We start from the raw sequence: 15,087 nt of genomic DNA, 5'->3' as shown, positions 1-15,087 counted from the left end.
AAAAATATAATTGGGACATGAACCTCCTATGGGGAAAACTTGTGAGTGTGCTGGTGTCAAGCAGCTCCTAGAAAGGGGCCTAATTTTTATCATTGACTCCCCTCATCCTCCTGTTTGTCGATTCTAACAGATAACCCAGGCTTAATATTTCATTAGGGTCGAACCACCGCCCAGAAGAACACCGCAGAACCGGTGTGGCACGAACAGGTCGTATTCAAGGAGATGTTCCCTCCGTTGTGTCGTCGAGTGAAGATCCAGGTGTGGGATGAAGGCAGCATGAATGACGTGGCTCTGGCAACTCACTTTATAGACCTGAAGAAGATATCAAATGAGCAAGATGGGGACAAGGGTGAGATCATTATTTGTTATTTCGGTAGCATGCGGTATCCATATGGCGGTTTACTAGATCAACTTACCGTCTTGTATCACTGAGATCCTGGGCTTCAAGCTGAAATATGTGAAGTTTATACAACTTGCATTCATTTGAAAGTGGTTGAACTGAAATACCAGTCACAGCCTACAGACAAGAGTGGCGCTGTTTCTAGAAAAGAGCAAAATATACTCAGAATACAGGCCTCTCCTATAGTATTTACCATGGTGGGCTTCGATGAAGTAGGCCAGTTTATGAACCTGATGAAAGTCATACCTGCCAGCACTATATTGGAGAGATCCAAAATTTTCTGGCACACCCCCTTTTGTATATTGCTACGCCCCCTTTGGGCACTAAATGTGCTAGCCACGTCCTCTTTATGGACATGCCTAGTGCATGGAGTGCCCAAGTGACATATAAAGTGACTGCTCCCCTAGTGGCCTGAAAACATGCCTGGTCTATCGGGAGTCTGCGAGGTCACCCCTTTTTTTTGGAAGCCTCTCAGAGCACCCAGGAGAGTTGGACAGTATGACATAGGTTGTTAACCCAATGGGGACAACAACAAATGTAAATAGATAGGACACATGACTGCTTTGAGAGCAGTTGTACATATAGCTGCAGAGCACATGACTACTATGAGGCTTGTAGTCAGAAGGGGCGCTGCACTAAACTGCTAAACTGCCCTCGTGTGTGGTGTGACATTGTTGTGTGTAGGAGAAGCTCACTGCATATGGAGTATATTACTAGCTGTATAACTCCATGAGCTGTGAGCTCCCCCTAGTGGAAACTTGGTGGAACTCTCATTGGGGCCACAACTTAGATCTTGCTATGGGGCCCGATGATATTGATGTACACTTCAGGATAGCGCTGTGTAGTTGTTGTTGTTCTGTACAGTAGTAGAAAACTAGGAAGTCAGAATTTCTGTGTTCACAGAGACTTTGATTTACACTTCAATATGCCTAAAGCAGCTTCACCCTACAGGTGACACAAATAACACCGCTATAATGCTCACTGTAATGGAATCACATGAAATGAGAAAATTCTGCTTTTGTATTACTAATGGCCATAAATATAGAAAATCATCGTACCGAAGAATATAAGGATGGTAATGTCAATAATAACCCCGGGTACCAAGAATTACCATAGAGATTACACTCACAGATCATATACGTCAGAAACAGATGATAATACACATGTGAAGTACAGACACATAATATTGTACATAGGGGCAGTATTATAGTAGTTATATTCTTGTACATAGGAGTAGTATTATAGTATTTATATTCTTGTACATAGGAGGTAGTATTATAGTAGTTATATTCTTGTACATAGGAGGAGTATTATAGTAGTTATATTCCTGTACATAGGAGCTGTATTATAATAGTTATATTCTTGTACATAGCAGCAGTATTATAGTAGTTATATTCTTGTACATAGGAGCAGTATTATAGTAGTTATATTCTTGTACATAGGAGCAGTATTATAGTAGTTATATTCTTGTACATAGGAGCAGTATTATAGTAGTTATATTCTTGTACATAGGAGCAGTATTATAGTAGTTATATTCTTGTACATAGGAGCAGTATTATAGTAGTTATATTCTTGTACATAGGAGCAGTATTATAGTAGTTATATTCTTGTACATAGGAGTAGTATTATAGTAGTTATATTCTTGTACATAGGAGGTAGTATTATAGTAGTTATATTCTTGTACATAGGAGGTAGTATTATAGTAGTTATATTCTTGTACATAGGAGCAGTATTATAGTAGTTATATTCCTGTACATAGGAGCTGTATTATAATAGTTATATTCTTGTACATAGGAGCAGTATTATAGTAGTTATATTCTTGTACATAGGAGCAGTATTATAGTAGTTATATTCTTGTACATAGGAGCAGTATTATAGTAGTTATATTCTTGTACATAGGAGCAGTATTATAGTAGTTATATTCTTGTACATAGGAGCAGTATTATAGTAGTTATATTCTTGTACATAGGAGGTAGTATTATAGTAGTTATATTCTTGTACATAGGAGGTAGTATTATAGTAGTTATATTCTTGTACATAGGAGGTAGTATTATAGTAGTTATATTCTTGTACATAGGAGCAGTATTATAGTAGTTATATTCTTGTACATAGGAGCAGTATTATAGTAGTTATATTCTTGTACATAGGAGCAGTATTATAGTAGTTATATTCTTGTACATAGGAGCAGTATTATAGTAGTTATATTCTTGTACATAGGAGGTAGTATTATAGTAGTTATATTCTTGTACATAGGAGCAGTATTATAGTAGTTATATTCTTGTACATAGGAGCAGTATTATAGTAGTTATATTCTTGTACATAGGAGCAGTATTATAGTAGTTATATTCTTGTACATAGGAGCAGTATTATAGTAGTTATATTCTTGTACATAGGAGCAGTATTATAGTAGTTATATTCTTGTACATAGGAGTAGTATTATAGTAGTTATATTCTTGTACATAGGAGGTAGTATTATAGTAGTTATATTCTTGTACATAGGAGGTAGTATTATAGTAGTTATATTCTTGTACATAGGAGCAGTATTATAGTAGTTATATTCTTGTACATAGGAGCAGTATTATAGTAGTTATATTCTTGTACATAGGAGCAGTATTATAGTAGTTATATTCTTGTACATAGGAGCAGTATTATAGTAGTTATATTCTTGTACATAGGAGGTAGTATTATAGTAGTTATATTCTTGTACATAGGAGCAGTATTATAGTAGTTATATTCTTGTACATAGGAGCAGTATTATAGTAGTTATATTCTTGTACATAGGAGCAGTATTATAGTAGTTATATTCTTGTACATAGGAGCAGTATTATAGTAGTTATATTCTTGTACATAGGAGCAGTATTATAGTAGTTATATTCTTGTACATAGGAGTAGTATTATAGTAGTTATATTCTTGTACATAGGAGGTAGTATTATAGTAGTTATATTCTTGTACATAGGAGGTAGTATTATAGTAGTTATATTCTTGTACATAGGAGCAGTATTATAGTAGTTATATTCCTGTACATAGGAGCTGTATTATAATAGTTATATTCTTGTACATAGGAGCAGTATTATAGTAGTTATATTCTTGTACATAGGAGCAGTATTATAGTAGTTATATTCTTGTACATAGGAGGTAGTATTATAGTAGCTATATTCTTGTACATAGGAGCAGTATTATAGTAGTTATGTTCTTGTACATAGGAGCAGTATTATAGTAGTTATATTCTTGTACATGGAGCAGTATTATAATAGTTATATTCTTGTACATAGGAGTAGTATTATAGTAGTTATATTCTTGTACATAGGAGCAGTATTATAGTAGTTATATTCTTGTACATAGGAGCAGTATTATAGTAGTTATATTATTGTACATAGGAGGTAGTATTATAGTAGTTATATTCTTGTACATAGGAGCAGTATTATAGTAGTTATGTTCTTGTACATAGGAGCAGTATTATAGTAGTTATATTCTTGTACATAGGAGTAGTATTATAGTAGTTATATTCTTGTACACAGGAGCAGTATTATAGTAGTTATATACTTGTACATAGGAGTAGTATTATAGTAGTTATAGTCTTGTACATAGGAGTATTATTATAGTAGTTATATTCTTGTACATAGGAGCAGTATTATAGTATGTACAAGTATTATTATAGTAGTATTATAGCAGTTAAATTCTTGTACACGGATGGCAGCTATACAGTAGTAGCTATATCAAAATGTGCTAATATCAGTTATCACTTCACATTTAATAGAATGCATTTATGCTGTAGGGTTCCTTCCAACATTTGGCCCAGCCTGGATAAATTTGTACGGCTCCCCTCGTAATACCACTTTGATGGAAGACCACCAAGAACTTAATGAAGGTCATGGGGAAGGAGTCTCTTTTAGAGGACGTATCTTAATTGAAATTGCTGTAGAGATTCTTTCTGGAGGAGCCCACGAGTCCAAATTTTCTAAAATCATCAAAGACATCAAGATCCCATTGAAAGACTCTAAATCATCAAAAGGGTCAGGGAAAGAAAAGGGAGAGAAAGGATCGGAAGAGGCAAAAGCTCCAGCAGGCGCAGATAAGACCAATTCTATTCAGGTTGAAGTTGAGCCTTTTGATGTTCCCCCTGAGGTGAGTCCAAATATCCATAATGTCTTATTAAATGTATTGCCCGTTAGCTTCAAAATATTCCCTGTCCTTTAATATATGCAACATACCTAATATTCCTCCAACCTAGTACCTTCAATCATACACCAGACTGTATACGCCCGCAAAACATACAACATTGTCAACCACAAATCCCTTATATCAATGTCAGCAACTGTACGCGTATATCAGTGTCAGTCATAGTCTCTCTATATTAGTGTCAGTCATAGTCTCGCTATATCAGGGTCAGGGGATAATCGTACACATTAGGGAGAGTGTGAGCCTACATAGGCAGTACGGAGACTTACAAGTCATTCCTGCTCCGCTAGGGATTCTGGGTAAAAAAATATGCAAATTTATTCTCCAGGATGTAATTAGGAGAACAGTGCCTCTGTACACCACCCTCTAGAGGGCAGCCTCCTTAACATCATGCATGACTCCTACTAACATGATGCGGATTTAATTGCCAAATTAGTATTTCTATTCCAAAAGGAACAGATTCCCAGCTATGGACAGCACTGTTTCGGTCTTTTGGACCTCCTCAGCATGATGTTAAGGAGGCTGCCCTCTAGAGGGCGTCATACAGAGGCACTGTTCTCCTAATTACATCCTGGAGAATAGATTTGCATATTTATATCAGTGTCAGTCACAGTTTCTCTATAGCAGTGTCAATCACAGTCCCCCTATTTTAGTGTCAAACACCGTACCCCTACATAAGTGTCAGTCAGTCTCCCTATATCAGTGTCAGTCATAGTCTCCCTATATCAGTGTCAGTCATAGTCTCCCTATATCAGTGTCAGTCATAGTCTCCCTATATCAGTGTCAGTCATAGTCTCCCTATATCAGTGTCAGTCACAGTCTCCCTATATTAGTGTCAGTCACAGTCTCCCTATATTAGTGTCAATCACAGTACCCCTATATCAGTGTCAGTCATAGTCTCCCTATATCAGTGTCAGTCACAGTCTCCCTCTATCAATGTAAATGACAATGCCACATATCACTTTCTGTAACAGTGCCCCTATATTAGCGTCCAACATACTCAAAATATTAGCCTTTTTTTTTTTAAGAAAGGTGCATGTGGTTCTCTGTACTCACATGACGGTTATATTGGAAAAAGTAATGGTAGCCCATTGATAATTGTAAGTGCTACAGGCTTGTTGGTTTTTGGGAGCCAAGTTTGTGACTGTGAGCCTTGTTGTAAAGTGCTGAAAAATTGGATTCTCAAAAAAAAAAAAAAAAAAAAAGCTGAAAATCCCCATCCCTTTATGGGAGCATTTGTTAAAAACTGAACGATTTAGAATAATCGAGTGGAGCCAGACTCGGAATGAATCGGTCACCCATCTCTACTAAATACAGTCCGGATGACCTAGTAAATGTTGGCTGTAACTCTTTCAGATCCATGAAGAACCGTATGAAGATTTTTTACTTTTTGGATCCTTTTTTGAAGCGACTCTGATTGATAGGAAGATTGGAGACAAACCCATCAGCTTTGAGGTGACTGTAGGTAAGCGGCCATATGTATAAGCCTATGTACATTCATATTGAAGCCAGCCAGCAACCAAATGAATTCTGAATGCAGCTCTGGATGTGAATGGAGTATGGTGCTATGTTGTATCGGTACCCATCATGTATGTGATCATTTCTGTGATTCCCAGGTAACTACGGCAATGTACTTGATGGGGTATCACCACATGCAACTAAAAAGAAAACATCTGATGCTGAAGATGCAGAATCTGCCCCACTACTCCATACTGAAGAGGCCGATGGGGCACATGACGTAGCCATGGCTTTTAGATCCATGACCACTGCGGAAAAACCGGTGATAACGGAGGGAAACAGGTAATGATATCTGCTGAGTTCAAATCCTATGACTAGTGGTTGGATAGGTTTCCTCCGGGACCCAACACCTTGAAGACCCATTGTTCACCCATCCAGTGAAATTCTAAAAAAACTTGTGTTTTTTTCTTCTCTGTCTCCAAGGAATTATTACTACTTACCGTTTTACGAGAAGAAGCCCTGTATCTATTTGAAAAGCACTTGGGGAGATCAGACATTTAGACTGTACACTTCTAACATACTCCAGAAAATGGCCGACCACCTGGTGAGTTATAGTTAGCCACAATCAAGTGAATGAGGTTTTTTTTACAATGATGAAATCCCAGCTTCTGGCAGCTGCCACCAGAGGGAGCAGAGGAGCATACTGAATACTACTTAGAAAGATAGTTCCTGGGTTCCCTCTAGTGGTGACTACAGGCAGTTCAAAGTTCATCACTTAATGCAAAGACTTTGGAGGAGACTTGGAGCTGTGCAGACCTCTGACCACTCTGAAACTATAGCTACAATGAATGACAATTTTGGACCAATTTATATGTAAAAAATTGTGTGTAGAATCAACCATCCCTTTAAGTTTTTAGGCTAACCAGGCAGACAAAGCATGAAGACCCAAAATCCATTGCAATGATTCTAAACTAGTCTGTATATAAGTGATTGCCAATTCCCGGGTTTAATTGTGATACGTTACCCCAGCAGTGCACGACTAGAAAGGTTATCTATGACAAGCTCTGCACCGTGGTGAGGGGTGTAATAAAGGAGATATATGACAAGCAGGTGTTCAGTATTACAGCGGTAATGTCAATGTGCAGAAGTAACTTGGAGATTAAGTCATTAAATATCTCACCGTATCAATGGCAGGAAATAAATGCATAAAATCATTAACATCCACCTTAATAGCTGTGAGTTAGGAGAGGATCGTAAAGGGAGAATTATACAGGAAAATTTCCACTTCTTCTTCATTTGTAATGCATTTCTAAAGGTGCATCATAAATGTGCACCAAATGGCCCCCATAAAGCACCCTCAAAACCCACCGTAATAACCGTGAAATAAAATCCACCATAACCTAGAGACACATTACTAACCATCCTATTAGCAAAAAGTTACGTATTAATATCCCATCACTTGGCGGGCACTTACTCAGAAATCCCAAAATTGTCTCCAGATGGCAAGCAATGCCTTGTTCCCCAGGGCCCCATTTTTATTAAACTGGTCCTGTCTGTGTCTAGTTTCAGATGCATTGAGTAGTAACTTCAAACTCTAGGGTCCCACTAACCTATCTATCTGCAGGGCTGGGGTGATATGCTGGTTCTGATGACATTAACCTATCTATCTGCAGGGCTGGGGAGATATACTGGTTCTGGTGACAGTAACCTATCTATCTGCAAGGCAGGGGTGATATGCTGGTTCTGGTGACACTAACCTATCTATCTGCAGGGCTGGGGTGATATGCTGGTTCTGGTGACAGTAACCTATCTATCTGCAGGGCTGGGGTGATATGCTGGTTCTGGTGACAGTAACCTATCTATCTGCAGGGCTGGGGGTATATGCTGGGTCTGGTGACAGTAACCTATCTATCTGCAGGGCTGGGGTGAGATGCTGGTTCTGGTGACACTAACCTATCTATCTGCAGGGCTGGGGTGATATGCTGGTTCTGGTGACAGTAACCTATCTATCTGCAGGGCTGGGGGTATATGCTGGGTCTGGTGACAGTAACCTATCTATCTGCAGGGCTGGGGTGAGATGCTGGTTCTGGTGACACTAACCTATCTATCTGCAGGGCTGGGGTGATATGCTTTTTCTGGTGACAGTAACCTATCTATCTGCAGGGCTGGGGTGATATGCTGGGTCTGGTGACACTAACCTATCTATCTGCAGGGCTGGGGTGATATGCTGGTTCTGATGACATTAACCTATCTATCTGCAGGGCTGGGGAGATATACTGGTTCTGGTGACAGTAACCTATCTATCTGCAAGGCAGGGGTGATATGCTGGTTCTGGTGACACTAACCTATCTATCTGCAGGGCTGGGGTGATATGCTGGTTCTGGTGACAGTAACCTATCTATCTGCAGGGCTGGGGTGATATGCTGGTTCTGGTGACAGTAACCTATCTATCTGCAGGGCTGGGGGTATATGCTGGGTCTGGTGACAGTAACCTATCTATCTGCAGGGCTGGGGTGAGATGCTGGTTCTGGTGACACTAACCTATCTATCTGCAGAGCTGGGGTGATATGCTGGTTCTGGTGACAGTAACCTATCTATCTGCAGGGCTGGGTGATATGCTGGGTCTGGTGACACTAACCTATCTATCTGCAGGGCTGGGGTGATATGCTGGGTCTGGTGTCACTAACCTATCTATCTGCTGGTTCTGGTGACACTAACCTATCTATCTGCAGAGCTGGGGTGATATGCTGGTTCTGGTGACAGTAACCTATCTATCTGCAGGGCTGGGTGATATGCTGGGTCTGGTGACACTAACCTATCTATCTGCAGGGCTGGGGTGATATGCTGGTTCTGGTGACAGTAACCTATCTATCTGCAGGGCTGGGGTGATATGCTGGTTCTGGTGTCACTAACCTATCTTGTGTTTGTGTTTTAACATCCTGTTCTTTACTCTCTAGGAAGATGGATTAGAACACATGAAAGAACTCCTCAAAATTTCAGATTTTGCCCCTGAAGAAAAGATGAGAGACGTTCTCTCTGACTTTATGAACCAGAGCAAGTACGAGCAACAAGTTTCAATAGTTATTGTTGAAGAGAAACCGAGCATATAGCGAGTATATAGGCATCCTATAAGTATATAAGCATCGCTGTGACATCTACTCTTTATTGTTTCCTTACGTTCCATTATTATTCAGTTTAGTTTTATTCTGTGTGATAACCTGGAAACTGTCAAGATGAAGGGCTAGAGCTTTAAAATTGTTCCACGTATATGTAGTAAAACTCCAGAAAATACAGATTTGGACTTGTCTTCTCTTACCTTTCCACTTGGCTGAGCAAGTCCAGATATGTCTGTCATGGGATGAGCAGCTTTTGAAAACAACATGATGGACATTCATAAGATTTCTGTCTTAAATGACATGTATCGCCAAAAATAGCCTAATATTTAAATCAACTTTACACTAGGTTCAACCTAGCTGTGTATCTCCGTTGTTCTGGTCCATTGAACGACCAACAGAACTGTGAGGTGGACTGCTAAGATCGTATTAATACATGGCTTCCTACAGACCCATTGACTATATAATGGGGTCCGTTGGGGGTCCATCTTTTTAAAACTGAAACCGGAAGAGGAAAAAGTCCTCCGTACAGGTGAACGCTATCGCAGAATCGCAGATGGGAACATAGGCATATTTGTAATTTTCCATATATGTACTATTTCCTGCAATTTTCACTCTGTCTACTAAAACCAAATAGGAACTTGTTAGCACATCTGATATTTGTATGTTTTTGCTTTCAGGACCTTCATCGCAGCAGCAGAGAAGAAAAGCAAAATGCCGAATACAACGGCCCTAGATAAAAAGAGAGTAACGCTCTGCAAACAAGAACTGGTAGGACGGACAATCCTGATGATATTTTAGGACAGGGCATATGGATAGGATTGATTCCCCTACAGCAATATCTGAGGATCATGAATAAGACTTAGTGCACCCCCAAACTCAAAGTATTGCCATCATAATCAAAACTACAGTCGCCCCATAACTACAGCCACTGCTTCCTATACCTGGGGCGTGACAGTTCCCTAATAATAATAATAATAGTCATTTTGTCCCCATAATGGTAAAATCCTCAGGGTCCCCATAGCAGTTATCTCCTCAGGGTCCCCATAATGATAACAGCAGGGTCCACATAACATTGAAAGTCTACTGTATATGTCCTATAATGTTAATAACTCACCTCTGCCAGGTTAGTCTTCTCTACACCGGGCTGACGAGATGCAATAACATCGAAACAGCCGTCCTCGGTTGAGAGACTATACCTGGTAATAATCCCAGCATCATTGCAAAACAAAGGCCTCTTGGAAGGTCGAGCATGATGTTAAAGGGAGCAGCCTTTATTGGGCTATTTCACTGAGATTCTGTCTTCCTAATTACATCAGGGAAGACAGGCTTGCACATTCCAGTGGGCGCCCTCTATTGGTTTGCAACACTGAGACACCTGACTTCCTAATTACATCATGGAAGACAGATTTGCATATTCTTCCCATAGTCCCTTGCAAAGTAGAATGCTAAAGGCTTAATAAGTAGAGATGAGCGAACAGTGTTCTATCGAACTCATGTTCGATCAGATATTAGGCTGTTCGGCATGTTCGAATCGAATCGAACACCGCGTGGTAAAGTGCGCCATTACTCGATTCCCCTCCCACCTTCCCTGGCGCCTTTTTTGCTCCAATAACAGCGCAGGGTAGGTGGGACAGGAACTACGACACCGGTGACGTTGAAAAAAGTAGGCAAAACCCATTGGCTGCCGAAAACATGTGACCTCTAATTTAAAAGAACAGCGACGCCCAGCTTCGCGTCATTCTGAGCTTGCAATTCACCGGGGACGGAGGTTTCCGTCCAGTTAGCTAGGGCTTAGATTCTGGGTAGGCAGGGACAGGCTAGGATAGGAAGGAGAAGACAACCAACAGCTCTTATAAGAGCTAAATTCCAGGGAGAAGCTTGTCAGTGTAACGTGGCACTGACGGGCTCAATCGCCGCAACCCAGCTTTCCCAGGATCTTGAATGGAATACACTGACAGTGCATTCCCGTATACCCCATATATACACCCCAAATCCCCGTTCCAACGGTGTGCCCCCCCACCTTCACCCCAGAAATACCCTGCAAGTCCCCTAGCAATAGAATTGGGGCTATATACACCCACTATTTTTGCTACTGGTATACAGTGCCATTGTCTGACTGGGAATTCAAAGAACATATTGGGGTTATAAATACCCTCATTTCTTGCTACTGGTATATAGTGCCATTGTCTGACTGGGAATTCAAAGAATATATTGGGGTTACAAATACCCTCATTTCTTGCTACTGGTATATAGTGCCATTGTCTGACTGGGAATTCAAAGAATATATTGGGGTTACAAATACCCTCATTTCTTGCTACTGGTATATAGTGCCATTGTCTGACTGGGAATTCAAAGAATATATTGGGGTTACAAATACCCTCATTTCTTGCTACTGCCATATAGTGCCATTGTCTGACTGGGAATTCAAAGAATATATTGGGGTTACAAATACCCTCATTTCTTGCTACTGCCATATAGTGCCAGTTTCTGACTGGTAATTCAAAGAATATATTGGGGTTACAAATACCCTCATTTCTTGCTACTGGTATATAGTGCCATTGTCTGACTGGGAATTCAAAGAATATATTGGGGTTACAAATACCCTCATTTCTTGCTACTGGTATATAGTGCCATTGTCTGACTGGGAATTCAAAGAATATATTGGGGTTACAAATACCCTCATTTCTTGCTACTGCCATATAGTGCCAGTTTCTGACTGGTAATTCAAAGACTATATTGGGGTTATAAATACCCTCATTTCTTGCTACTGCCATATAGTGCCAGTTTCTGATTGGTAATTCAAAGAATATATTGGGGTTACGTGCACCCACAATTTTTGCTACTGGTATATAGTGCCATTGTCTGACTGGGAATTCAAAGAATATATTGGGGTTATAAATACCCTCATTTCTTGCTACTGGTATATAGTGCCATTGTCTGACTGGGAATTCAAAGAATATATTGGGGTTACAAATACCCTCATTTCTTGCTACTGGTATATAGTGCCATTGTCTGACTGGGAATTCAAAGAATATATTGGGGTTATAAATACCCTCATTTCTTGCTACTGGTATATAGTGCCATTGTCTGACTGGGAATTCAAAGAATATATTGGGGTTACAAATACCCTCATTTCTTGCTACTGGTATATAGTGCCATTGTCTGACTGGGAATTCAAAGAATATATTGGGGTTACAAATACCCTCATTTCTTGCTACTGGTATATAGTGCCATTGTCTGACTGGGAATTCAAAGAATATATTGGGGTTACAAATACCCTCATTTCTTGCTACTGGTATATAGTGCCATTGTCTGACTGGGAATTCAAAGAATATATTGGGGTTACAAATACCCTCATTTCTTGCTACTGCCATATAGTGCCAGTTTCTGACTGGTAATTCAAAGAATATATTGGGGTTATAAATACCCTCATTTCTTGCTACTGCCATATAGTGCCAGTTTCTGACTGGTAATTCAAAGAATATATTGGGGTTACGTGCACCCACAATTTTTGCTACTGGTATATAGTGCCATTGACTGACTGGGAATTCAAAGAATATATTGGGGTTACAAATACCCTCATTTCTTGCTACTGGTATATAGTGCCATTGTCTGACTGGGAATTCAAAGAATATATTGGGGTTACAAATACCCTCATTTCTTGCTACTGCCATATAGTGCCATTGTCTGACTGGGAATTCAAAGAATATATTGGGGTTACAAATACCCTCATTTCTCGCTACTGCCATATAGTGCCAGTTTCTGACTGGTAATTCAAAGAATATATTGGGGTTACGTGCACCCACAATTTTTGCTACTGGTATATAGTGCCAGTTTCTAACTGGGAATTCAAAATGCGCAAGGCTCCCGGAAAGGGACGTGGACGAGGCCGTGGGCGAGGTCGGGGGAATGGTTCTGGGGAGCAAGGTAGCAGTGAAGCCACAGGGCGTCCCGTGCCTACTCCTGTGGGGCAGCAAGCATTGCGCCACTCCACAGTGCCAGGGTTGCTTGCCACATTAACTAAACTGCAGGGTACAAACCTTAGTAGGCCCGAGAACCAGGAACAGGTCTTGCAATGGCTGTCAGAGAACGCTTACAGCACATTGTCCAGCAGCCAGTCAGACTCTGCCTCCTCTCCTCCTATTACCCAACAGTCTTGTCCTCCTTCCTCCCAAAATTCCCAAGCTTCACAGAACAATAACCCCAACTGTCCCTGCTCCCCAGAGCTGTTCTCCGCTCCTTTCATTGTCCCTGAACCTGCCCCTCCACGTCACGATTCCACGAACCTAACAGAGGAGCATCTGTGTCCAGATGCTCAAACACTAGAGTCTCCTCCATCTCCGTTCGATTTGGTGGTGGATGACCAGCAACCCACCCTCATCGATGATGATGTGACGCAGTTGCTGTCAGGGCATCCAGTTGACCTGCGCATTGTGCGGGAGGAGGAGATGAGACAGGAGTTGGAAGAGGAAGTGGTGGATGATGAGGACACTGACCCGACCTGGACAGGGGGGATGTCAAGCGGGGAAAGTAGTGTGGATGTTGAGGCAGGTGCAGCACCAAAAAGGGTAGCTAGAGGCAGAGGTCAGCAGCTTAGGCGAAGCCAGGCCACACCTGGAATCTCCCAAGATGTTCCAGTTCATACCCAGCCCCGAAAAACTCCCACCTCGAGGGCACGTTTCTCGAAGGTGTGGAGTTTTTTCAAGGAATGCGCCGAGGACAGTTATAGTGTTGTCTGCACAATTTGCCTCTCGAAATTGATTAGGGGCTCTGAGAAGAGCAACCTGTCCACCACTTCAATGCGCCGTCATTTGGAATCCAAGCACTGGAATCAGTGGCAGGCAGCAACGGCAGGACAAAGGCCGCCTGCCGTTCACGCCACTGCCACTGCCTCTGCCACTGCCACTGCTGACTGTGCTGGCGATGCACTCCAGAGGACAAGCCAGGACACCACTTCATCTGCCTCCGCCACTTTGTTGACTTCTCCCTCATCCTCCCCTGTTCCTGTCTTATCTCCTTCTCCTGCACCATCAAAGGCACCATCAGGCGCTTCTTTACAACAACCCACCATCTCTCAGACATTGGAGCGGCGGCAGAAATACACTGCTAACCACCCACACGCGCAAGCCTTGAACGCCAACATCGCTAAACTGCTGGCCCAGGAGATGTTGGCGTTCCGGCTTGTTGAAACTCCCGCCTTCCTGGACCTGATGGCAACTGCGGCACCTCGCTATGCCGTCCCTAGCCGTCACTACTTCTCCCGGTGTGCCGTCCCCGCCTTGCACCAGCACGTGTCACTCAACATCAGGTGGGCCCTTAGTTCCGCGCTTTGCACAAAGGTCCACTTGACCACCGACGCGTGGACAAGTGCATGCGGACAGGGACGCTACATTTCACTGACGGCACACTGGGTGAATGTAGTTGAGGCTGGGACTGCTTCCCAAACTGGCCCGGTGTACCTCGTCTCCCCGCCTAACATTCCTGGCAGGGACACGAGAAGAACACCCCCCTCCTCCTCCTCCTCCACCGCCTCCTCCTCCGCCACCGCCTCCTCCTCCGCCACCGCCTCCTCCTCCGCTGTTAGATTGACCCCAGCTACGAGTTGGAAACGTTGCAGCACTGGCGTTGGTAGACGTCAGCAGGCCGTGCTGAAGCTGATCAGCTTGGGGGACAGACAGCACACTGCCTCCGAGGTGAGGGATGCCCTCCTCAATGAGACGGCAATATGGTTTGAGCCGCTGCACCTGGGCCCAGGCATGGTCGTTTGTGATAACGGCCGGAACCTGGTAGCAGCTCTGGAGCTTGCCGGACTCCAACATGTTCCATGCCTGGCCCACGTCTTCAACCTAGTGTTGCAACGTTTCCTAAAGAGCTACCCCAATGTTCCAGAGCTACTGGTGAAAGTGCGGCGCATGTGCGCCCACTTTCGCAAG

The 15,087-nt window shown here is 42.2% G+C and overlaps 1 protein-coding gene across 1 annotated transcript in view; it reads left to right on the top strand.

Moving 5' to 3' along the window:
- The window catches only part of FER1L6 (fer-1 like family member 6), a 77,149-nt gene that overhangs the window by 17,696 nt on the left and 44,366 nt on the right, over nucleotides 1-15,087 (top strand). The window contains exons 10-16 of the mRNA XM_075270116.1: nucleotides 157-349; nucleotides 4,177-4,526; nucleotides 5,937-6,045; nucleotides 6,197-6,380; nucleotides 6,522-6,642; nucleotides 8,996-9,096; nucleotides 9,832-9,922. Of these exons, the coding sequence (XP_075126217.1) occupies nucleotides 157-349; nucleotides 4,177-4,526; nucleotides 5,937-6,045; nucleotides 6,197-6,380; nucleotides 6,522-6,642; nucleotides 8,996-9,096; nucleotides 9,832-9,922 (1,149 nt within the window). The remainder of the gene's footprint in view (nucleotides 1-156; nucleotides 350-4,176; nucleotides 4,527-5,936; nucleotides 6,046-6,196; nucleotides 6,381-6,521; nucleotides 6,643-8,995; nucleotides 9,097-9,831; nucleotides 9,923-15,087) is intronic.

Source organism: Leptodactylus fuscus, chromosome 4, assembly GCF_031893055.1.
Source record: "Leptodactylus fuscus isolate aLepFus1 chromosome 4, aLepFus1.hap2, whole genome shotgun sequence".
NCBI lineage: Eukaryota > Metazoa > Chordata > Amphibia > Anura > Leptodactylidae > Leptodactylus > Leptodactylus fuscus.
This window is presented reverse-complemented; position numbering and strand designations above follow the sequence as displayed.